Source organism: Octopus bimaculoides, chromosome 13 (assembly GCF_046866305.1).
Source record: "Octopus bimaculoides isolate indiv1 chromosome 13, ASM4686630v1, whole genome shotgun sequence".
In the NCBI taxonomy this organism is placed as follows: domain Eukaryota; kingdom Metazoa; phylum Mollusca; class Cephalopoda; order Octopoda; family Octopodidae; genus Octopus; species Octopus bimaculoides.
In genome coordinates, this window is record NC_142940.1 from 56,869,344 (window position 1) to 56,893,576 (window position 24,233).

Here is a 24,233-nt window from a genome sequence, read left to right on the forward strand (position 1 = left end):
TGTAAAGAAACTATTCCAGTTTGCTGAGTAAACAACACTGGATCAGATGGGTATAAAGAAGGCTGTCACTTGGAAAGATAGCTTCCACATTGAGACACAGTAAGGGGGCGGAGCTTCCACATCATGACACAAAGGATGGTGAGCAAGAAGCAGGCAGCACGTGGTCCTGGTGACTCAAGTTGAACTGGCTGTCGCATTGAGACAAAATGGACTTCTATAGGCTGACAAGCTAAAAGAGGGATGGCATAAAGACTTCCGCATGATGTGTGACATAGTGTCAGATGTGCATGAGAGGGACTGCCACATAACTGACACAAGCTGAGGTGGGAAACCCATGGAATCATGTGAACGTGACATCAGTTAATGGAATTTCATGAATGCAAATATACAGAGATGTAACATGAGTAATATCTTATATTTAACAAAAAGTTAGTTGCTGCTTATGTCAGACATTTTCTAAATGAGAGGAATTTATTGAAAGAACATGTGACATTTTTGTTACTTTAGTAGTTCTGTTGCCTGAGAAGGTGGTAAGTGTTTCCTATAACATAATGCATGTGTAATCAATAAAATGCTTTGCATGTATAAAACTGCTCTTGTTCATTCTTATTTTGTGTGTGTGTATATATATATATATATATATGTATATATATATATATATATATATATATATACACACACACACACACACACTGCTCTTGTTCATTCTTATTTTGTGTGTGTGTATATATATATATATATATATATATATATATATGTGTGTGTATATATATATATATATATATATACACACACTGCCACTATCAGCCCAGTGACAGATTAGAAAGCTTGTTTGAATGTGGATGAAGAAGTATGTTTCTTCTCTCTCTCTCTTGCTTGCTTTTTTCTATATATATATATATATGTATATATATAAATGCATACATAGCACATGACAACTGGTGTTGATTTGCTTACATCCTTGTAACTTAGCAGTTTGGCAAAAGACACCAACAGAATAAGTACCAGCTTTAAAAAATATCTACTGTGGTTGATTTGTTTGAATAAACACTTCAAGGCTGTGCCCCAGCATGGCCACATTCCAATGACTGAAGCAATAAGAAATAATCCTACAATGAAGATTAGATTTATTTTCAAAATGTAAAATTAAAAAAAAAAAGATTAAAATGATTAAAAATTATAAAATAAAATAAAAAACTTTCTCTGAGAATGGCAGACAGAGACACACGCTTATAAATGGCTGCAATGTACTTTATTCATGTGAATTTGGGCTCCTGGTCAGTTACTGAATGTTGTTCATCAAAGTGTGAAGTGAAAGCTATCATCCTTTAATTACCATCCATTGCTTTCAAAAAATTGTCGTTTATTATGTAAGGAATAATTTTATGTCTGAAATAAAAAAGATAATTACAGAGATGTACTTGCATAGCAAGTGACCTGATCTGAGATCGTGTGCTGAAACAAAAACAATTGCAGCGTGGAAGGTGTTTATAAGCCATTTAAAAACCCACAGAAACTGTTAGATTCACTTCAACATTTAAATTTAATTTGTCGAAATATTTTCATCACTTTCAAATCGCAACCTGTTCACTGACAAAATGATGCAGCACAATTTTGTCAGCAAACAGGTCGCGGTCTCAAAGCAACGAAAATATTTTGACAAATTAAATTTAAATGTTGAAATGAAACGTTTTTTTGTATGTTTTTAGATGACTTATAAACACCTTCCACACTGCAAAAAAAGATAATGTAGCTATTAAAACAGTTGATATCTCGTGCTTACAATGAAATCTGTTCTAAGATATGGAGTCAAAATTTAGCACAGATTAACAACAGAGCAAAATCAAAGACCCAGTATTCAGCAATACAATAAGTGTTGAACAGACAATGGCTGTGAGATTAAGAAGCTCACTTCTCAACCACATGGTTCCAGGTTCAGTCCCACTGTGTGGCACCTTGGGCAAGTGTCTTCTACTATAGCCACAGGCTGACCAAAGCCTTGCAAGTGGATTTAGTAGATAGAAACTGAAAGAAGCCCATCGTATATATGTCTGTCCCCCACTGCTGCTTGACGACCAATGTTGGTTTGTTTACGTCCCCCGTAACTTAGTACCATGCTTAAAAAAATATAAGTACTGGGGTTGATTCATTTGGCTAAAACTTCAAGGCAATGCCCCAGCATGGCCACAGTCTAATGACTGAAACAAGTAAAAAGTAACTGTTTCAAATTTTGGCACAAGGCCGGCAATTTGGCAGTGAGGACGGTAATCAGTTAAAGGGACTCCAGTACTTGAGTGGTACTTTATTTTGTTCAACCTGAAAAGGACAAAAGGCAAAGCTGACCTTGGTAGAATTCGAACCTGGTATAGAGAGATCTGGAAGAAATGCTGCTAAGTATTTTGTATGACACACTAACTAATTGTAAAGTAGTAGTAGTAGTAGTATGGTGGTGGGGAGGGCCTGTGTTGTAACAGCACATTGGAACATCCATCTTATGTTAGCGGTTCCCTACTCCTGGCAGATGGACACCTTTGCACCTCTCAGGCGACAACCCATGGGTCTATTTGGGGGCTCGTTTGTTGTAGGGAGTTTTACAAGGTCAGAGTACAAATTCTCCCTCAATCCCTTTTAGTCTCCTTTTATGACATGCAGAGGGTCAGGGTCTGCTCTTCGACATGCTGGTCCCCACCACACAGCACAAAATGTAAAATAATCTTTTCTACTCTAGGCACAAGACCTGAAATTTTGGGGGAGGGGGCCAGTTGATTAGATCAACCCCAGTACGCAACTGGTACTTAATTTATTGACCTCAAAAGGATGAAAGGTGAAGTCAACCTCGGTGGAATTACAAAATGTAAAATAATGTAATAAATCTGAAATCTTTAAAATTCGCTGTTGCGTTTGCGAAAATAATCCTTAACTTACCTGACAGGTATGAGTCCAAATATTAAAACCGGGAAAAACATCTTTAAATAAGGATATGGTACAAAACCAAATACACAGAGAATGACTAATTGGAGCACTTGCAGCCCTGTGAATAAATGCATCTTCCTTTGCGGAACTTGTCGAATGTAATGGTTTGGTGGATAGGCAGACTGAAAGGAAAACATAAAAAACATGGTCAATCAATAAGTCTCGAGTTCTCTGTGACATAAGATGCAAGTCCCTCTGGACATTACTGTCTCCATACATACACTACGGGCTCCAGAACTGAAAAGTTGTCTTACCTGTTCAGTAAATAGAAGACAGAATCGCTCGAACAGTTGGTTATCATAGAGGGACGTCACAGCTACAAAGAGGAAGAGTCCATAAAGCACGGGGTTGGGTATGTAAGCCAGGTAATTCAGTATCAGTAGAGAGAGTCCAATTAGGATGTGAGAAAATATAGCTGTCAACCGGGTTTCACGTACATTCACAATCCTGAGGGAGACAAATAGACAAGCATTCAATATTTTGGACTTACAGACAACAAAGAGAGTAACACAAAAGGCATTTAACTTGATTTGTTTGACTAAACCCTTCAAAGCTGTGCTCCAACATGGCTCCAGACAAATGACTGAAACAAGATATATATATATATATATATATATATATATATATATATATACAATTGCAGCGTGGAAGGTGTTTATAAGCCATTTAAAATAACACACAAAATCCGTTAGATTCACTTCAACATTTAAATTTAATCTGTCAAAATATTTTCGTCGCTTTGAGACCGCGACCTGTTCACTGACAAAATTCTGTGTTGCATTTTGTCAGTGAACAGGTCAGTGAACAAGTCGCGGTCTCAATGCGATGAAAATATTTTGACAAATTAAATTTAAATGTTGAAGTGAATCTAATGGATTTTGTGTGTTATTTTAAATGGCTTATAAACACCTTCTACGCTGCAACTGTTTTCGTTCCAGCACACGATCTCAGATCAGGTCACTTGCTATGCAAGTACATCTCCATTATATATATATATATATATATATATATATATATATGTAAAAACTAGCACTTCCTTTCTCCAAGCATAGGTTTGAAACCGAATCTAAGGATTCTCGCTCGTCTGAGCCACCACTGATCAAACAGGCGCGCATGTCAAAACAGGATAAATCGTCTCCCTTTGACCTACGACCTCAGCCATGTTAGACGAAGTTCAAATGGACAGGAGCTGACCTATTTAGACACAATCTCTCCTGCAGTATGTCTGTCTTTCTAGCTGCCACGGCTGTTATAAATACCGTGGTCCACAAAGGGACAGGCAGAAAAGACCTGGGACAAAGATAGAGTGCACGAGATAGCCAACCAGTATTTTCTCAGATGAACAAAGCACACACAGACACAAAACAATATCCAGTCCTACCACATCATATCACAGATGTATCCTGTTGTTTTTATTCTTCTCAGCTCGTAGCAGTTGACAACAAATACATGTAGTGAAAAATTGAGTATACCAACAGCAAATGCAAGTCTCATAAATAAATTATTTAAACTATAAATCGATGTTATTCATTATTTACTTCAAAGGCATCCACATGCCTATCGCATCTGTTTACCTCAACACATTCTGATACACCTTTTCCACTACACACACACACACACACACACGCATATATATTGGAGAGAGAGAGAGAGTAGAAATATGAGAGTCTGGTAGGAATTGAACTTATGTTTCCCTGTTCAATTCTTTTAACCAACAATAATTTTAATTTAATATACATTAATGGTTAAATCCAATTCTGCCATTCTCTCATTCATTTAAATTCACATACACAAATAGATGTGCACATATGTTCAGACACATACACAAGAATACACACACAGGCACACAAAGAGACAGGCAGCAAAAACTGACCACTAATTTAAGGAGAAATATCAGATCAAACAACCAAATCTCAAATAAAAGGTCAAAGGTTAGAACCAAAGACAGGATCAAAATGCCAAAGATCAAGTCAAAGACCAAATACCAAAATAACAAAGTCCAAACAAAAGACCAAAGTACTCAAGACCAGATGAAGGATTAAAAAGGATGTAACTGCCACCAGACCAAAGATCAAACCAAAGATCAAACCAAAGACTAGATCAAAGACCGGATCAAAGACCGGATCACAGCAGCAAAGAAAAAAAACACAGAACAAAGAATGAAAGATCAAACAAAAATAACAAGACTAAAAGTGGGATCATAGATCAGAACAAAGACCCAAGACCAAACAAGAGTAAAGGGCTTAAGATCAGAACCAAAGATTAGACCAAAATGCTAAAAATCAGACCAAGGTCCAGAGAAATAATGACCAAATGAAAGACTAGACCAAAGATCAGACCAAATTACCATAGACTAAATATTCAAACATTAGACAAAAGATGGAAAAATTAGATCAGTTATTCAAAGATTAGACCAAAGATAAAAACCAAAGACTAGACCAATAACCAAATCAAAGACAAGGAATTAGACCCTAGAATTAAATGAAGTTGTTACTTACGTTTGATAGACATGACCCTGATCTACTCTTTCTTCTACGTCTGCCAGGGCCAGGACATGTAGTGGGGAGTGTGGTAGAGCAGCATGCAACCAGGGGAAGGCAAATAAGGAGAGAACACCATTGATAACACCAACCACAAACAGATCCCAGTGGTAGGCTGTGCCTTTTTTCATTCTGATGGAGAGAAACAGCAACATATCAGTGATATGATAGAGCAATGGGTCAACTTGTCAGAGATTAGAGGTTATAGCATGGCAAAAGGTCAACATGTCAATAGGTCAACATATATCAAGAGTCTAACAAGGCAAAAAGTCAACATGTCATTGATAAAAAAGTCAATATTTTCGTGCATGACAGATCAATAGTGTCAATATCACATATCATAATATATGACAGACCGATAGTGCTGATATTACAGTGTATGACAGATGAATAAAAATCAGTATTTCAAAAGATGACAAATCAATTAAAAAAGAATCAAATGTAGTGGGTGCTTTTATGTGCCACAGACATGAGGGCCAGTCAGGCAGTGATGGCAACGGCCACGCACAAAATGGTGTTTATTTACGTGCCACCTTCACAGGAGCTAGTCCAATGACCTCACTCGAATGTTGTTTTTCACGTGCCACCAGCACAAGTGCCAGTAAGGCAACGCTGGTAACGATCACGCTCGAATGGTGCTTTTTATGTGTCACACATACATAAATATACACATACATACATATACACACATACATATGCATACAGACATTAAATCGTAGATATATGCTTACTTGTTTTGAGGTGCATTAACGAGTGCTGCTGATATGTTTTGATCCATGAAGAAGAGAAGAGACAAACAGAATCCAAGCCCCATTCCACCAAATACTGCCCCAGCATTCAGTTTGGAAAATGGCACCAAATTTATACTTGTATCCATTGTGTCAGGGTCGAAGCTCTCACCAACTAAAATAAAAAAATTGGAGTTCAAGACATTAAACAGACACCATTAATTAAAAGTAAATGATATTATATTAAAACATGCACACATGGTTTCTATAGTGATGTCAGCTATTACAAGGGAGATAATCAGTTCTTCAGATGCCAGCATGGAAAACTGAGGTTAAAGGACGATGGTGATGATGATGATTAGAAATTTGAAATTAAGGAATTGCAAGGGAAAAGCTGTATCGAATTTACATATTTAATTCCTTCTGTTTTTGTCTCCTTATTTTGAAGTTCGTACAATTTCTAGTTAGCGATAAACATGTATTGCACTGTTTCATTCTTTATAGAAGTTGTCAGCATGACACAGCCTGAGATACACTAATTAAATATTATTTGACAATGTGGGGCATTATATTAAATATGAAAATAATCACAATCTTTTATCTTCTATTTTTTACTTGTTCAAGTCATTAGACTGCGGTCATACTGGGGCACCACCTTGAAGAATTCGTCGTATTATTTAATCTGATGTGCAACACAAATAAAACAAAAAAGAACATTTGGGAACCATTGATGGTATTTTATAAGCCACCATAACCATCATCCACACCGCAACATCACCAACATAATCTTTGCTATAATAGTTACTCAAACTATATCACTACTACTTCAACGATCCCCTCACATCATGAGGGAGTACTGAAAAGTTCCTGGTTTTAAGGGTGTCATGAAAGGCCTGGTTGGAGGCCCAACCTTCTGAATTCCTTTACAGGCTTTAGGAAAACTGAAGGACTGCTGCAATAAGTGTGTGAATTTGGGAGGGGAATATGTTGAATAAAATAACTGATCCCTGTATTTTTCTTTTACCCAAAGCCAGGCACTTTTCAGCACCCCCTTGTACATCACTCTTACCACTAAAATAATTTCACATACTACATCACCACTACAACAATCATGCATGCTATAAAATAAACCACCAATACCACACCACAACAACAAACGCCCATACTATAGCATCACAGAAACAAGCACCCACACCAGAACGCCACAACAGGGTTACTACTTACGTTTGATGTCCCTAAACAGGTAGGCACCGACAAAAGACATAATAATGACAGACGCAGGTAAAGCATAGTCAGAAAACATCTCCCTCTTGGCAGACGTTAGGTAGGGGCTGAAAAATAGAATGCAATATATACTGTATATTGTAGAGAGGTGTCGATAGAATAAGGCAAACATAACATGTATGAAATATGGTAGAGTAGCAGCGGTAGGGGTAGAACATTGCATGAGTAATATAATAGGGTCTCATATTTGTAATAAAGTAAGCTGAAAAACTACAATCGAAGGGAGATTATTCAAGCTATTATGCAAAAAAAAAAAAAACAACTGTAACCTGGGCAGTTTCTGTTAAACCATTCAACCCATGCCAGCATGGAAAGAGGAGGTTAACTTACGATGAGGGTATATACATATATAGAGAGAGAAAGAAAAAGAGAGGTTCACACAACCATAGTGTTGGTATTCACTGATGGTGATAATGATAATGACAGAAATGATACAGGATGAAAAATTTAACATTAAAAAAACCCAGATGGTGATAATATTCTACTTGTGCCAGGAGAGCCGATCCTTAACAACACTTAGCTAAGCAATAAATTTTTTTTTAAATTAAAATATGGAGGAAACTTACGTATTTTTGAAGTTAAACAAGGATACTCCTACCCAAAGCGTTGCAAGTAGTAGAAATAAATAGAGGACACTTTTTTCCGGAGCACAGGTTTCCAAGCCATTCGTCAAATTACTGCTTATATTACTATCAGGACACTGTATGTTGTAGAAGCTGTCAAAATCTACATAGATGCAAAGATATGCATTATAGCAGTGCTCAAGCCTAAATAAATACATGGACATGTTATACATGGAGGTACCCAAAAGTAATCAGAAACGTTCTCTGTGGGACAAGCCTGTTGTAATTCAGACTTCTGTCGCTAGAAGCCACTTGATGCCATCCCTCAGGCATCAGTCTACTGATCAGCATCATTGAGTGTGTCATACTCCCATATGGTGCATCATTGTTTTGCAGTGCTTCTCCCCTGTTCATCAATTTTTTGTGATGGCTGAAATGAAGGAACAGCATGTTTCTGCAAAATTATTTTATATGCTGGGGGAAAACGGTTATCATGCTTCAAACTTACAAGGATGCTGTCATGAGCACAACACAAGCTTACAAATGGTTTTCATGCTTTAGTAGTGGTCACTTGTTGCTTGAAGACCAACCTTGTTCAGGGCGACCATCAATCACCCGAAACTAATGAAAACATCACAAAAGTATATGAACTGATCTTTGGAGGAGAGTCACCAAACGATTGACAAGCTTGTTGATATGACTGGTGTATCCTGGATCTCCTGCTGCCAACGAATTTTGAGCAAGGACTTTCGAATGAAAAGAGATGCAGCAAAATTTATGCCTCACTTGCTCCCAGAAGATCAAAAACAGTCATGACTGAATGCGTGTCGGGAACTGAAGAACAGTTGGAAGTTGATTCAGATCTTTTTTTTTTTGAAGGTCATCACTGATGCTACGGCTATGATCTGGAAACAAAGCAGCGGTCAAATTAATGGATGCATTCAATGTCACCACCACATCACCAAAAAGTGCGTCAAGTGAAGTCTGATGTCAAGACGGTGCTGATTTGTTTCATTGATGCGAAAGGAATTGTCCACACAGTATTTGTTCCTCCTGGTCAAACTGTTGACCAGACATTTTACTCGGTACAAAAAGGAGGAAGAATGAGAAGAGGAAGACAACGGAAAAGACAACAGAAAAGAGGAAGGAAAAAGAAAAGATGACAGAGAAGAGGAAGAAGAAGACGAAGAAGAAGATGAAAAAGAAGACGAAGAAAGAAAGAAAGAAAGAAAGAAAAAGTAAGAAAGAAAAACCACTACTACTCACTCTGGGCACAACTTTTAAAACTGTCAACAGTAAAAGCTATTGCGATGAATAATGCAAAGATTTCTTCTGAAGACCTGAAAGAAAGAGAGAGAGAGAGAGAGAGAGTGTATGGCCAGATGGAGCACCAAACCTTAGTTACAAAAGAAAAATTGTGGAGAAATGGGTGACTGGTTAAACTGATAACAAAACAGAGAGGAAAACTGAAATAACAGCATTGAGGACCTTCAAAAGACTGGAGACAGGGCTTTAGCAGTAGGTCTAGCGGTAGGTGAGATGGGTAGGGCACATCTTGGATTAAACGCAGCTGGACAGCCGACACTGAGAGGTAGGTGAACCATATTTTGTTCCTCACATTACAGTTCCCTCATACGACAATAGCAAACTAGGCTGGACATTATATCAAGATGATGAATGATCAGTAGACATTCTGCTGACCAAAATTAAATAATTGGTATACTCACCTGGTAGACCATTGCATCAGGATACTCAGATCAAAGAATGAATAGATGAAGAGGAAGAATGTATTCCAGAGCCCCACACAACCAAACATGGCAGGGAAGTCAATATCAAAGTCTTCACAAATACTGTAGATAACTAGAATGGGAGATAAGATAATATATATCATGTTAATAGACATGAACAACCTATAAGGTTAAATACTATGTAATATAACACATCATACATGGTACCAAACACTATATCATTACAAGATTGCTACACCACCATCACCACAACACAAAAGCACACACCATCAGCAACCCCCCCCCCCCAACACACACACACTACAATACTACATAAGACCACCATTACAAAATACAAAAGTAACCAATGAAAGAGCCTCTACATGGTTGTGCAACCTGTTACATATAGTAATGTGCAAACACACACACACACATTGAGGCTCACATAGAACAATAAATACTAGCAAGTAAATATCGAGCGGCTGAGTACTCCACAGATATGCGTACCCTTAAACGTAGTTCATAGGCAGACTCAGTGTAACACAGGTTGCAACAAAGCTGTCCCTTTTGAATTACAGGTACTACTTATTTTTGCCAGCGGAATGAACTGGAACAACATGATTTTAAAATGCCTTGTTGAAGGACACAATGCACCACCAGGAATTGAACTCATGACCTTACAATTGTGAGCCATATATGCTAACCATTAAGCCACACCTTTATTTCCAGGTGACTCAGTCAGGCCCACGACCACATTAGGATTCAAGGGTAATGCTAAAGTTTCCTTTCACAAAAAGCTTATATCTAAGGGTTGTTGTTTACCTCTGATCAAAGGCATTCCGACCTCGACCATCACATTTAGGACTTCATTGACCAACGTTGAGCAAAGATGAATTCAGCTTCAACTTCTGGCAAATAACGATTGATTACATGGAAACTAAGCACACTTGGTCTGTCTGGTGATTTTATTCAAATTGCATGGCACCAAAACAACAACAACAACAACAAGAATAAGGGATAATGGCAAAGCCTTACTTTTGGTGTAAAGAGCCAAAGGGGCAGTGGTGAGTAGAACGATCTGTGGTGTTCCGCCAAACAACGCAAACACTAATCCTCCAAATATTTGGGAGTAGATCACTTTCTCGACATCTGGAGAACATAAATAAATTGATTAACAACAACAACAACAACAAATGTTTAACATAGAGGAACAAAGCACACTATAATCAGCTGAATCAAACCCAGCGCATGACTGGTACATATTTATATTTTTTCTACCTTAGCAAGACGAGAAACAAATAATAATAATAATAATAATAATAATAATAATAATAATAATAGTAATAATAATAATAATAATAAATGACCGGATGCAGTACCAGGCAGTGGCTCTCATGGCTTCTGATCCTAATTGATTGGAAAGTGTTATCATGTTCATTGTTTTGTCTTGGTATAAAAAGATGGGCTACAGTAAATATTCAGCTTAATACCACAGATTTACTTGTCAGTTGCTTGACCTTAACCAGTTGAGCATGACCCTTGTTGGCTGACGATATGTGCATCTCTGATCATGAGCAGAAGTAGTGGGGGAGCATGATAACCAATCATGCTTGGACGGTGCTTTTAACGTTCCACTGGCATGAGTGCCAATCAGGTGGTACTGTCATCGGCCACATCAGCGATTTTGATTACATAGACCGCATTTCTATTTTTCCGCCAGAGCAGAACCTGCAGGCCAATAGTTGGTTTTAACAACTTATTTAATCAAGAAGTTGGCAGCCACAAATTTGCTGTCTTGAATTTAACATATTTCTCCAGTTGTAGCGGTACAGTCATGGAGCTGTACTAATCAGCTATTTTGTCATAACTGCAGAGTTTATCTATTCCCATGTGAATAAATTATTGTTTGTATTCATCATTCATAGACCAACATGAAAACTACTATGTGCAGTGAATAACACTTGTGTTAATTGTTCACGAGGTGTCGTCCAGCATTTACACGCAGCCAGTAAACCAACACAACAACATTGTGAAACACAAACCTTCTCATGACACATGAATTATCTGTCAGAATTTTAAAACATTAAACAAACATACGAAACTAAGAGAGAAAAATATCCAACATTAGACTAAAAATAAACAGTTATAAATTTGTGAATCATCATCATCGTTTAACGTCCGCTTTCCATGCTAGCATGGGTTGGACGACTTGACTGAGGACTGGTGAAACCGGATGGCAACACCAGGCTCCAATCTAAATTTGGCAGAGTTTCTACAGCTGGATGCCCTTCCTAAAGCCAACCACTCAGAGAGTGTAGTAGGTGCTTTTATGTGTCACCTGCACGAAGGCCAGTCAGGCGATACTGGCAACGGCCATGCTCGAAATGGTGTCTTTTATGTGCCACCCGCACAAGCCAGTCCAGGGGCACTGGCAACGATCTCGCTCGAAAATCCTACGGGAGCCAGTCAGGCGGTACTGGCAACGGCCACGCTCAAAATGGTGCATCTCATGTGCCACCCGCACAAGAGCCAGTCCAGTGAAATACTGGTTTCAAATTCTGGCACAAGGCCAGCAATTTTGGGGGAGGGGGCATCGACCTCAGTATTCAGCTGGTACTTTTTTTTATCAACCCCGAAAGGATGAAAGACAAAGTCAACCTCAGCAGAATTTGGACTCAGAATGTAAAGATGGATGAAATGTTTAGCATTTAGCCTGGCGCAGCAATGATTCTGCCAGCTCACCGCCTTCGTATACTGAAAAACTGGTTCCAAATTTTGGTATGAGACCAGCAATTTTGGAAGAGGGCATAAGTCAATTACATCGACCTCCAGTATGCAACTGGTACTTATTTTATCAACCCTGTAAGGATGAAAGGCAAAGTTGACCCCAGCAGCATTTGAACTCAGAATGTAGAGTCAGAAGAAATGCCCACTAAGCATTTTGTCCACTGCTCTAACAACTTTGCCAGCTTGTATGCTGAAATATTGTAAAGCAGAAACTGCTGACAGACATTGAAATTGATCAGATGAAAGGAATTATAGAATCAGATTTGAGAAACAGTCCAATGCATATAACTCACAAATTAACAGACAAAAACTATGTCAAAGCAGAAACATCTTCACAGGAAGGAATAAATAGCATGACACAGATACAATGAGAAACAATTTGGAGATCAAACCATTGTATAGGAACATATTAATGAAATAATGATAATATCAGGACATACGATCTGACAGAACTTGAAAAGAAAAATAATTACTAAATGGGTCAAAGTTCACAATATGATCTTCAAGGAACACATTGACTTTCTTAAGATTTTCAACAATAAAGGGGAAAAAAATCTGACTAGTGAGCATAGACCCCTAAGTTCATTATAAATCAAAATATCAACAATGGACATTAAATGATGATATCTATATGGGTGCTATCTATCTATCTATATATATCTATATAAGGGTGGCGAGCTGGCAGAATCGTTAGCACGCTGGGCGAAATGCTTAGTGGTATTTTGTCTACCATTACATTCTGAGTTCAAACTCCGCCGAGGTTGACTTTGCCTTTCATCCTTTTGGGGTCGATTAAATAAGTACCAGTTACGCACTGGGGGTTGATATATCGACTGAAACCCTTTGTCTGTCCTTGTTTGTCAAGAGAATGAGAAAGAAATAGTTATCACATGTACAGTTACAAATACCTATGGGGACATTTATGAACAACCCCCAAGTATAAGAAAGAAAAAAAAGGGAGCAGAAACCCAAATGAAGAATAAAGCTAAGAAGGAATTACTTGTAAAGAGAAGGAAACTGTAAGGAGTTACTCTGAGTAGCAGAAGGAGTACTTACTTAGTGTTCCTTTGGTATTACCATCATTCAAAACACCAAATGCTATTGATGGTAGAAGTATGGCAAAGTAAAGAAACAAGGTTGTGGACAGAGTCTTCTGGACTGACCTGGGACCAATGACACCTGTATGTATATGAAAAAATTATTTTTTTTTTTTAATATTAATACATATATATATATATATATATATATATAGCTTTTTTGGAACAGTGGAGCTTGAAGCAGGTAAGAGATTAGATTTAATGGGTGAGATGTGGGTTTTAAGTGTTTTAGTTTTGAGTAAAGAAAGAGAAATATTCACCATCTTTGTAATCAGAAATGTAATGGGGAAGTCTTCGCTTCAAATCTTTACGTAAACCTCGCATAAATCCACATTTGCACTCTTCTTTCTGTAACAACATCAACAACAACAGATTTATTAGATTAATTTTAATAAATACAATTTCAAGGACACGGTATTGTCTTTACAAATCAGTAAATGTTAACTAACCGGTTTCTGTTAACTAATTAGTTTCTATTAACTCATTGGTTACTGTTAAGGTACCAGTTTGTGCAAGGTACCAGTTAACTAATCTAGAGGCCATGGGAATTTGAAGTTGATCATCATCATCATCATCGTTTAATGTCAACTTTCCATGCTGGCATGGGTTGGACGGTTTGACTGAGGACCAGATCCAACCTTTCACACCTACTCTACAATGTCATTCCAAAAATTACAAACACACCATTGAAATCTTGAAGCTACAAAATAATGCATGATTAATTCAAAACACTAGGAATAAGTAAACGTCACATTTGGCAAAAAAATCTGAATGTTAAAGGGCCGAGTATTGAAGAAGTATCCAGGAAATGATCATGTCAAAAATGCATCAGAACTTTCTTTCCAAATTAATAGATAAATCCTTAGATTAATAACAGTCAGAGAGATCAATAGATAGACTGATAAACAGATAATTAAACAGATAAATTGGTAGAGAGATAAACTGATAGATACATCAATTGATAGTTAGATTGATCAATAGATAAAGATAGGTAGGTAGATGGATTGGGAGACAGCCAACTGGTTGAACAGACAGACAGATAGAGAGGTAGATGGCTGGTTGGACAGACAGACAGATAGGGAGGTAGATGGCTGGTTGGACAGACAGACAGATAGGGAGGTAGATGGCTGGTTGGACAAACTGATGGATGGATGGATGGATGGATGGATGGATGGATGGATGGATGGATGGATGGATGGATGGATGGATGGATGGATGGATGCACAGGCAGACAGTGGGACACGTTAGTAGACAAAGAGAAAGAAAGAGAGTAAGACTAACCTGTTCAGTCTCAGGATGCATTTGGGTCTTCCGATGCTGTTCAGCTAAAATATTGCCATATTTCCTAAGTACATTATTAAACTGTGCTGAATTGGAACATAGTGATAATTCTTGACGAAGGTCAGGGCAAGCAAATAAAGTGCTAAATGTTCTTCCGATTTCAAACTCACTTTTTGTACCTTTCTGAAAAATAACATTATGCATATGTAGTGTATTTATGTAATATACATTTACATACACACATACATATATCTTCATCAATATATATATAAATACAAGTGTATACACACATGATGGCCGTCCACTCGTGACCAAGGAAGACCATTGCCTACCTTCAGGAACATTGTGCGCTCTAGGACTAACTTATATTTTGCACTTGCGGCTCCGTTGGTGGCTAATGAGCCCTGCTCTTGACAAGCATACACGACTGCAAACATTGCAGACCAAGCTTTCCCCATTCACTATATGAGCCGTGCGCTTTTGCGCAGCTCGCTTAAGTTCTTCATGCTGCACACGTGCTCTCTCAAAAGTGTTGATCCCCTCCCTAACCTGCTTCCTCCATCTATGGCGATGACAGGCATTGTTCTCCCAGTCAGTGTCCTGCATATCACAGGCCTTTAATGAGGACTTTGACACAGTCCTTAAAGCGCAGCCTTGGTTTCTGCAAGAGTCTCCTTCCATTTACAAGTTCTCCATAGAGCATCTGCTTAGGAATCCTGCTATCCTTCACACACACACACACACACACACACAATATATATATATATATATATATATATATATTATATATATATATATATATATATATATATATATATATATATAATAGGCACAGGTGTGACTGTGTGGTAAGAAGCTTGCTTCCCAGCCACATGGTTCTGGGTTCAGTCCCACTACATGGCATCTTAAGCAGGTGTCTTCTACTATAGCCTCAGGCTGACTAAAGCCATGTGAGTGGATTTGGTAGACAGAAACTGAAAGAAAGGTTGTTTGTGGAAGACCAGCAGTTGCCCATGCCCATGGGGATACAATAGTAAATACTTGCCCAAGGTAATGCATGCAGTGGAATTGAACCCAAAGCCACAAGGTTGCAAAGTGAACTTCTTAACCCCATGGCCATGTCTGCACCTTGTCACACATTTCAAATGGGCAGAATATAGTTAAATGAATTTAGAGGAGATGGAATATAATTAAGATGAACTGACACAGTATATGACTGGTACATGTTTTTATCATTGCCTCAGGGAGGGAAGATAGCCTACCTCTTTTGTAGGAGTAATAATAATAATCACAAAGGATATTTCTTGAGCAGTTGTACCAAAGTTGGCTGGCTGACGGAGATGAGCAATGCCAACCATAGTCTTGGTTACTATTGGACTGCAACACCTGAAAGAAAATGGTAGATGCTGTTTAGAAACACACACATCTATAAACAGATAATTACACTGACAAACACACACACACATGTATATATCCATTTACACACAGACACACATATATTAAAATTTAACCCCCTCTACACACAGTTTACACATATACATAAACATTTGTTTGCTTGCATACACAAACACACACACACAAATAGGCATTTACACAGACATGTGATATAGTCATTTAAACACAGACACCTATGGTCCTTTACACACACACACACAGAGGTGTACATACACACATGCATGCATGCACACACACACACATCTGAATACTTATACACATACAAGTATGTAGACATTTAGATGGGAACATACCCAAGTATAACATATACAGACACACATGAATATTCATTTTCACACATTTACATATAGAGATTAACATACACACATGCATATACATATGCATGTGATGTGATTGTGTGTGTAATGGGTTAAATGGCTTCCATCATGTGCATATGTAATGTGTGTATGTGTGTGTGGGTATGATGGAAATCCAAGCCTTCAAAAACCAAGTTGATAAATATACATTCAAACAGTCACCACACACACAATATAAGAAATACTTACATGGAACATATCCAACTTTGGTCATAATCAAAGCCACCACCCATTGCTATACAAGAGCTCTGCACTGTCTTCCGCAATTGATGCACTGAAATTGAAATACAAAGCCATAGATTTCAATAACTGAATATAAAGATAATTAAACGCGAAAAGGATAGAGGCATTGTGTAGTAGTTAATAATACTCAAGTGAAGTACAACAAACTAAGAGGTTTAATAAGTTGTGGTTAGTCTAACATATTAAACAGGGAACAGGGGCACTGGAATTAGTTTAGAGTTTTTATCTCTTTTCACAGGACACAAAATACTGATTGATAAGATTCATGTATTGTAGAAGTAGTCCTTAAGATTCATCTATATGAGTTCCATACCCATGCCAGCATGGAAATGGACATTAAATGAACTCCTCAAACTTTTGAAAATCCAAGGAATATGGAAGTCAAACAAATGGATTTCAAAGACTCCCTGTATACACACACACACACACACACACACACACACACACACACATCTACACACTTCGGTGGAGGCGCAATGGCCCAGTGGTTAGGGCAGCGGACTCACGGTCGTAGGATTGCGGTTTCGATTCCCAGACCGGGCATTGTGAGTGTTTATTGAGCGAAAACACCTAAAGCTCCACGAGGCTCCGGCAGGGGATGGTGGCGAACCCTGCTGTACTCTTTCACCACAACTTTCTCTCACTCTTTCTTCCTGTTTCTGTTGTGCCTGTATTTCAAAGTGTCAGCCTTGTCACACTCTGTGTCACGCTGAATCTCCCCGAGAACTACGTTAAGGGTACACGTGTCTGTGGAGTGCTCAGCCACTTGCACGTTAATTTCACGAGCAGGCTGTTCCGTTGATCGGATCAACTGGAACCATCGTCATCGTAACCAACGGAGTGCCAACCAGGGTTTACTTCACTGGCCATGTTAGCATCTCTAACAGCAAGAACATAGATAATGTTAACAGATAACAGTGACAATGATGATGATGAGAAAATGGATGAACTTACCGCCATCATGTGTGAAGAGGAGAGACTTAAGGGCAGGAATATCGTTGATGTGAACCATAGCTCTGAGAATTTCTTCGATAATTTTGTCAACACTTGTCACATTCATGTTTAACAGCAAAATGGCTCTGTTTGTGAATCTTTCAATGTCCCTCGCACCACGGATTTCCTTAGAAAAGTCTTTCATTGGAACTTTCTAGAAATTAAAGAAAAATTCTTACTTCATCCAGTGAACATCACATCACATGATCATCCAACACCATCTTCTGTCGTTATCATCAGATAATTAACATCAATTGCCAGCATTGTTCGTTACCATTATTGTCCATTTCCCTAATAGACATCATTATCATCAGTCTTCTTGCTTTCATCTGTCCTTATCAATCATCCTCACCATCACTCATAGTTTCTATTGTCATTGCTCTTCATCATACTTGTCATCGTTATCCATCCATCCAATCAATCATCACCATTGCTATTCATCAGTCATCAACATCAGTCATTATCATCACCCTCATTATCCATCATTCTTACCATCGTCAACACTATCATTAACCAGTCATTAATCACCACTGCTAGCCATCATTTACCCCTGTCATCATCATCATCATCATTAACCAGTCATTATAGCTATTGCTGTCCATCAACTTCACCATTGTCATCGTCATCACTATCACCACTGGTGTCTTTTACTTTTTTTTCACTATTTCTGTCTAGGTTCGGAAATCAAACTTCCCAGCAAGTATAATGCTCCTGTGTTGTGGACCTTGGTCAAGGTACTTCACACAACTTGCCCCTTGATGCATGCATGGCAATGGGCTACATTGGACTCATATCAGTTAACAAGCTGCGGTAAGTTAAGGTAATGAGAAATGGTTGAGTGGAAATAGGGGACAGGATGGTAGACAGGGCACATAGAGGATGGTTATTAGTGTTTCACTCCACTATATAAAGTAGGGAAAGAGAGAAAAAAAGGAGCAAGAGAAAATGGGAGGAGAGAAAGAGAGAGAGAATGAGAAAGGAGGAAAAACTATTTACCTCATGCCTGGAATAAATAAGGGACCTCTCAGCAGCATAATCTATAATAATAATAATAATAATAATAATAACTTCACTTAAACATTTATTATTTATTATATGGTGTCAAAAGTTAAAATTTTTGTTGCATGTATTGCGATCGGATCCCTGACAAGGATACATTGCATCTCTTAAGGATAATGGTTTCAAATTTCACCACAAGCCAGCAATTTTAGAGAGAGAGAGGAGAGTTAGTCATTATCATCAATGCCAGTACTTGACTGGCACTCTAGTTGACCCTGGAGGGATGAAAGGCAAAGTTGGCATCATCGGGATTTGAACTCAGAACGAAAAAAAAGAACCAGATCAAAAGCCACAAAGTATTTTTTCTGTTCCACGTGAAAAGCACTGATGCTGGTGCCACATAAAAAGCACCCAGTACACTCTGTAAAGTGGTTGGTGTTTGGAAGAGCATCCAGCTGTAGAAACCATGCCAGAACAGACAATGGAGCCTGGTGCAGCCCCCAGTTTTATGAGCTCCTGTCAAACATCTAACCCATGCCAGCATGGAAAAATGGACATAAATGATGATGATGATGATGATGATGACTAATGGCTCTGCCAATCCTCTGCCCTCTATTGTTTCTGAATTAGAGACAAGGCCTGCAATTTCGAAGGGAAAGGGTTACTTGATACCATCAACCAGACAGAATGAGGCTGGTACTTCATTGACATGAGAAGGATGAAAGACAAAAGCTGGCTTCAGCAGGATTTGGACGAAGGATATAAAAAAACCAGAACAAACATTGTAAGACATTTTGCCTGGTGCCCTAATTGATTCTGCCTATTTACCACAATTCAATATGCTTCACATTAGCAAAACAAGAGCAAAATAAAACATACATACCCTTTTCAACACTCACAATTGAAATACGATTTGTGCCAACCACCTCTGGCTTAAACTCACAGCTGGAAATTTGTTCAGGGGTGTGCAAACCATTCGAAAAGCTTTCATCTGGCAAAAATGCAGGATTGTCTTCCTCCAAGAAACTGAAGTTCTGTAAATATACATTTGTCTCTTGGCTACCAATCTCATCTGAGTTGCTACAAAGAAACAAACAAACAAACAAAATATCAGAATACAGACACTCAGACATTTTGGTCAGCACCACAAAACCATCATCATCAAAATCATCATTTAGCATAAATTTGTCTTCTATTTTGGGATTGATTGTACAGGTCTGAAATACAAACATTGCTTTCTACTCTAGGCACAAGGCCTGAAATTCTGGGGGTGGAATGGAGTGGGGCTAATCCTTTAGATCAACCTCAGTACTTGACGGGTACTTATTTTATTGACCTCAGAAGGATGAACGACAAAGATGACCTCAGTGGAATTTGAACTCAGAATGTAAAGACGGACGAAATGCTGCTAAGCATTCTGCCCGGTGTGCTAACGATTCTGCTAGCTCACCATCTTTTGACATACAAACATACTACCAATTGTTTTCATGTTCTATCATCTTTGTGATGCCAAACATCCTGAGATGTAACTCTACCTATTCTTCCAGCTATTTTCGCCTGTCTTTACATCCTGAGTTCAAATTCCGCCAAGGTCGACTTTGCTTTCATCCTTTCAGTAAGTATGGTAAGATTAGGCTTTGCTGATGATATTTAAAAAGGCTGAAACATATCTTCAGTTATTTTAGTTTGCATATGTGCGTTCCACCTGTGCATGTTAGTGTTTTAAACATTGTATACATTTATTATTATTTAAGCTTAATATTTACTAACATCATTAGTTTGTTTAATCAGACTTTGTATTTTACTTGGAAACACACAAAGTTTGGGTAAAGAAGAATCTCTTTTACAAGAGATTCACGAAAAAGGATCGTGCAGAAGAAAATCGGTGAAGATGACATGAACAGAAGCAGTGAAAACTAATCTTAAGATGCTGAGCTGTGCAAAAGAAATGATAAGTGAATGTGGCAGATAGAGAGAGACTGTGCTGGAGAGAACGCATCCAACCAGCACAAACATGGAAAAAACAAACACAAAATGATGACAAAGACACACACACAAAACTCATTAGAAAACTTTGTACAATGAATGCACTGTTCGTTTCTGTAATCAGTAACATTCACCTTTTTTTATGTAGTTATGCTTTGACATTGAAACTGAAGTTTATATGTAAAAGTATTTTACTGAAGCCAGTCAAGCTGCTGGTCAAATCTAAATTTACCAACCAGTCACCATAATCATCATTAACATCTGTTTTCCATATTGACATGATGTGAAAGGGGGGAAAAAAAAATCTGTGCATATTGAGTGCATATTCAATAACATATGACAAAACCACAATTGACTCCGGAGGCATTTGAACTCAGAGTTCTGAACCAAATGCTACAGAGAACTTTATCCTACACAGTAACAACTCCACCAATTCACCATTTCTCATTCTATTTGTAATACTGTAATCCCTTTCATCTCTCATTCTGCATTTTATTATTTCGGCCAAGTCTATATTTTTCATATATTAATGTTCTGGAGCATTTTGGATGTTGTTGTTGTAGTAATATTTAGGAGTGCTTTAATTGTGTCTGATGGGGGGAACCGTACAAGTGGTAAAAGGGAAAGTGAAAGTTAGAGTTTGCTGTGGGATCAAACAGCACTTTTGCATGCTTAAATGGTCCTTCATTACGAGTGATTTTGTTCTGCTGTGTAGCTGGTCTGTGGGCGTGACCTGTTATAACCTGTGTTGATGTGATGTATGTTACTTGTGCAGAGGTTAGGAACCAAAACATGAGTGGCATGTTCAATAATGTATCTTATCTATATTGTTTGTACGTGACTTTTGTGGTGGTCAAATGTGGAATCCCAGAATGTTCTAAATAAATACGCTTCTAAAAGCAAACTTCGCTTGTTTGTTTCCGTTTGTCGTAATTTGAATTTAACATATATTTATATTCTTTTTCTATTGTGGGTTTTGAATGTGTCATGAAGTATATAAAGGTGATGTATGTAACTTGTAGTATTTTTTTTTGTTCTATGTGAATGGTATATTTATCATTCAGCATGATGGCAGGTTGTGGTGGTGGTGGTGGGAAGTGGGAGGCCTGTGGTCTTGACACATGTCATATTAAGTCTATGGTTGTAGAACCACATTTATATTGGAGAAATTGTGTAGGTGTGGCTGTGTGGTAAGAAGTTTGCTTTCCAACCATATGATTCCAGGTTCAGTCTCACTACAAGGCACCTTGGGCAAGTGTCCTCTACTTCAGTTTCCATCAACCAAATCCACTCACAAGGCTTTGGTTGGCCCAAGGTTATAGTAAAAGACACTTGCCCAAGGTGCCACACAGTGGGACTGAACCAAGAACGATGTGGTTGGGAAGCAAACTTCTTACCACACAGCCACACCTGCGTTAGAAAAATAATTATGTCATTATTAAACTAGTGCTTTGAGCATAAATTAACATGAAATTTTAATGAAAGGTTTCAATTCAGATCACAATAAACAGGAAGTTTGTATCATAGAACCAAAGGCAGCCTCAGGTGGGTAGGTATCAAAAGGGTTAAGGATAAGAATAAAAATTAAAAGATAAGCTTACCTTGGCTGCCAGCCATTTTTGTCTTTCCGACTCATTTTTACACAAATAAATGATGCAATCACTCGAGATCTTTATTTAGATAAACTAAAGAAAAAGGTTGTAGTAGCTGAAGATATATCTGATGAAAGACAGGTCAAAATTTTCTGTACACTTCTGAAAAATAAATAAAATTTTATATTATATATGTATGGGGTCACCATTACTGTTATTATTATTATTATCTCCCTTTCATTCAGCCTCCCTTTTTTTCCAGTCATCTCGCCCTGTTGGACCATTGAAGTCTACACGTATTTTCTCTCTCCATTTTTTTCTTCTTAATCCTTTCAGTCTAAGAGCATAGTCTCGAAACGTAAAAAAAACTTCTCCATTTTCCCTGAGTGTTAAACTAATACACCTGCTTCTTGTTCCTAGCAAATCAACCCCAGGGCTTATCCTTTTGTAAGCCTAGTACTTATTCTATCGGTCATTTTTGCCAAACTGCTAAGTTACTGGAACTGAAACACACCAACATCAGTTGTCAAGCGATGTTGGCGGGGACAAACACAGACATACAAACATATACACATGCATACATATATATATATATATATATATATATATATATATATATATATACAACAGGCTTCTTTCAGTTTCTATCTACCAAGAACACAATGCACCACCAGTCTGGGAATTGAAACTACAAATTTTGTGATTGTGAGTATAACAGCCTAGCCACTGGACCACACACCTTTACTTTATCCATCTATCTATCTTATATATATATATTTTTTCGAGCGGGATCGTTGCCGGTGCCCCTGGACTGGCTCTTGTGCGGGTGGCACATAAAAGACACCATTTCGAGCGTGGCCGTTTTCGTGCGGGTGACACGTAAAAGCACCCACTACACTCTCTGAGTGGTTGGCGTTAGGAAGGGCATCCAGCTGTAGAAACTCTGCCAAATTAGATTGGAGCCTGGTGTTGCCATCCGGTTTCACCAGTCCTCAGTCAAATCGTCCAACCCATACTAGCATGGAAAGCGGACGTTAAACGGTGATGATGATGATGATGATTCACATATATACATATACATATATATATATATATACATATATATATATATACATATATACAGTGAACAAGCATTGCAAGAGAACTGATAACTATTTTGACAGCAAGTTTCATAAAAAATCATCTTTTTCCCCACAAAAGCTATCTTCCTCTACCCTTGATAAATCTAATTAACTCAAAGATGGGATGCTGACAGGGACTACTGTTCTCGGTCAGAACAGCCCTGGGAATAATGCTAATTAAGGGGTGACTCCACATTCCCTACAATTACAGAATTCTGAACCAGAGCCTGGATACAGTTTAATGCCACACACACACAATAGTCATCTTGTAAAATTTAGAATGACTTGGCAGCCTACACCATGCTTTCATTAATTGTTTTATCTTTTAACTTTTAAACTGGCTGTATCAGGCCCAAATGTTCTGTTTTAGGTTCAAGCTGGATACCTTTGGCCATTCACTCCTACCTTTCAATGTCATTCTAAAAATATAGTCACATCATTGAAATCCCAAAGCTACAAGATAATGTATGATGAAGTCAAAACAATGCAAATAAATAAGCATTACATT

The 24,233-nt window shown here is 38.0% G+C and overlaps 1 protein-coding gene across 3 annotated transcripts in view; it reads right to left on the minus strand.

Moving 5' to 3' along the window:
- Positions 1-1,104: 1,104 nt before the first annotated feature.
- LOC106875977 (solute carrier family 4 member 11) overlaps positions 1,105-24,233 on the minus strand; it is a 43,479-nt gene continuing 20,350 nt past the window's right edge. For all 3 annotated transcript variants that reach the window (XM_014924329.3, XM_014924324.3, XM_089361860.1), the window contains exons 2-20: positions 22,614-22,766; positions 19,910-20,106; positions 19,024-19,064; positions 17,989-18,181; positions 16,981-17,065; positions 16,243-16,366; positions 14,981-15,163; positions 13,960-14,047; positions 13,659-13,781; positions 10,851-10,964; positions 9,816-9,948; positions 9,355-9,428; positions 8,092-8,251; positions 7,466-7,572; positions 6,245-6,416; positions 5,472-5,645; positions 3,228-3,420; positions 2,926-3,095; positions 1,105-1,389 (exon numbers count right to left, since the gene is read on the minus strand). In XM_014924329.3, the coding sequence (XP_014779815.1) occupies positions 1,329-1,389; positions 2,926-3,095; positions 3,228-3,420; positions 5,472-5,645; positions 6,245-6,416; positions 7,466-7,572; positions 8,092-8,251; positions 9,355-9,428; positions 9,816-9,948; positions 10,851-10,964; positions 13,659-13,781; positions 13,960-14,047; positions 14,981-15,163; positions 16,243-16,366; positions 16,981-17,065; positions 17,989-18,181; positions 19,024-19,064; positions 19,910-20,106; positions 22,614-22,648 (2,427 nt within the window). In that variant the 5' untranslated portion in view covers positions 22,649-22,766 and the 3' untranslated portion in view covers positions 1,105-1,328. The remainder of the gene's footprint in view (positions 1,390-2,925; positions 3,096-3,227; positions 3,421-5,471; positions 5,646-6,244; positions 6,417-7,465; positions 7,573-8,091; positions 8,252-9,354; positions 9,429-9,815; positions 9,949-10,850; positions 10,965-13,658; positions 13,782-13,959; positions 14,048-14,980; positions 15,164-16,242; positions 16,367-16,980; positions 17,066-17,988; positions 18,182-19,023; positions 19,065-19,909; positions 20,107-22,613; positions 22,767-24,233) is intronic.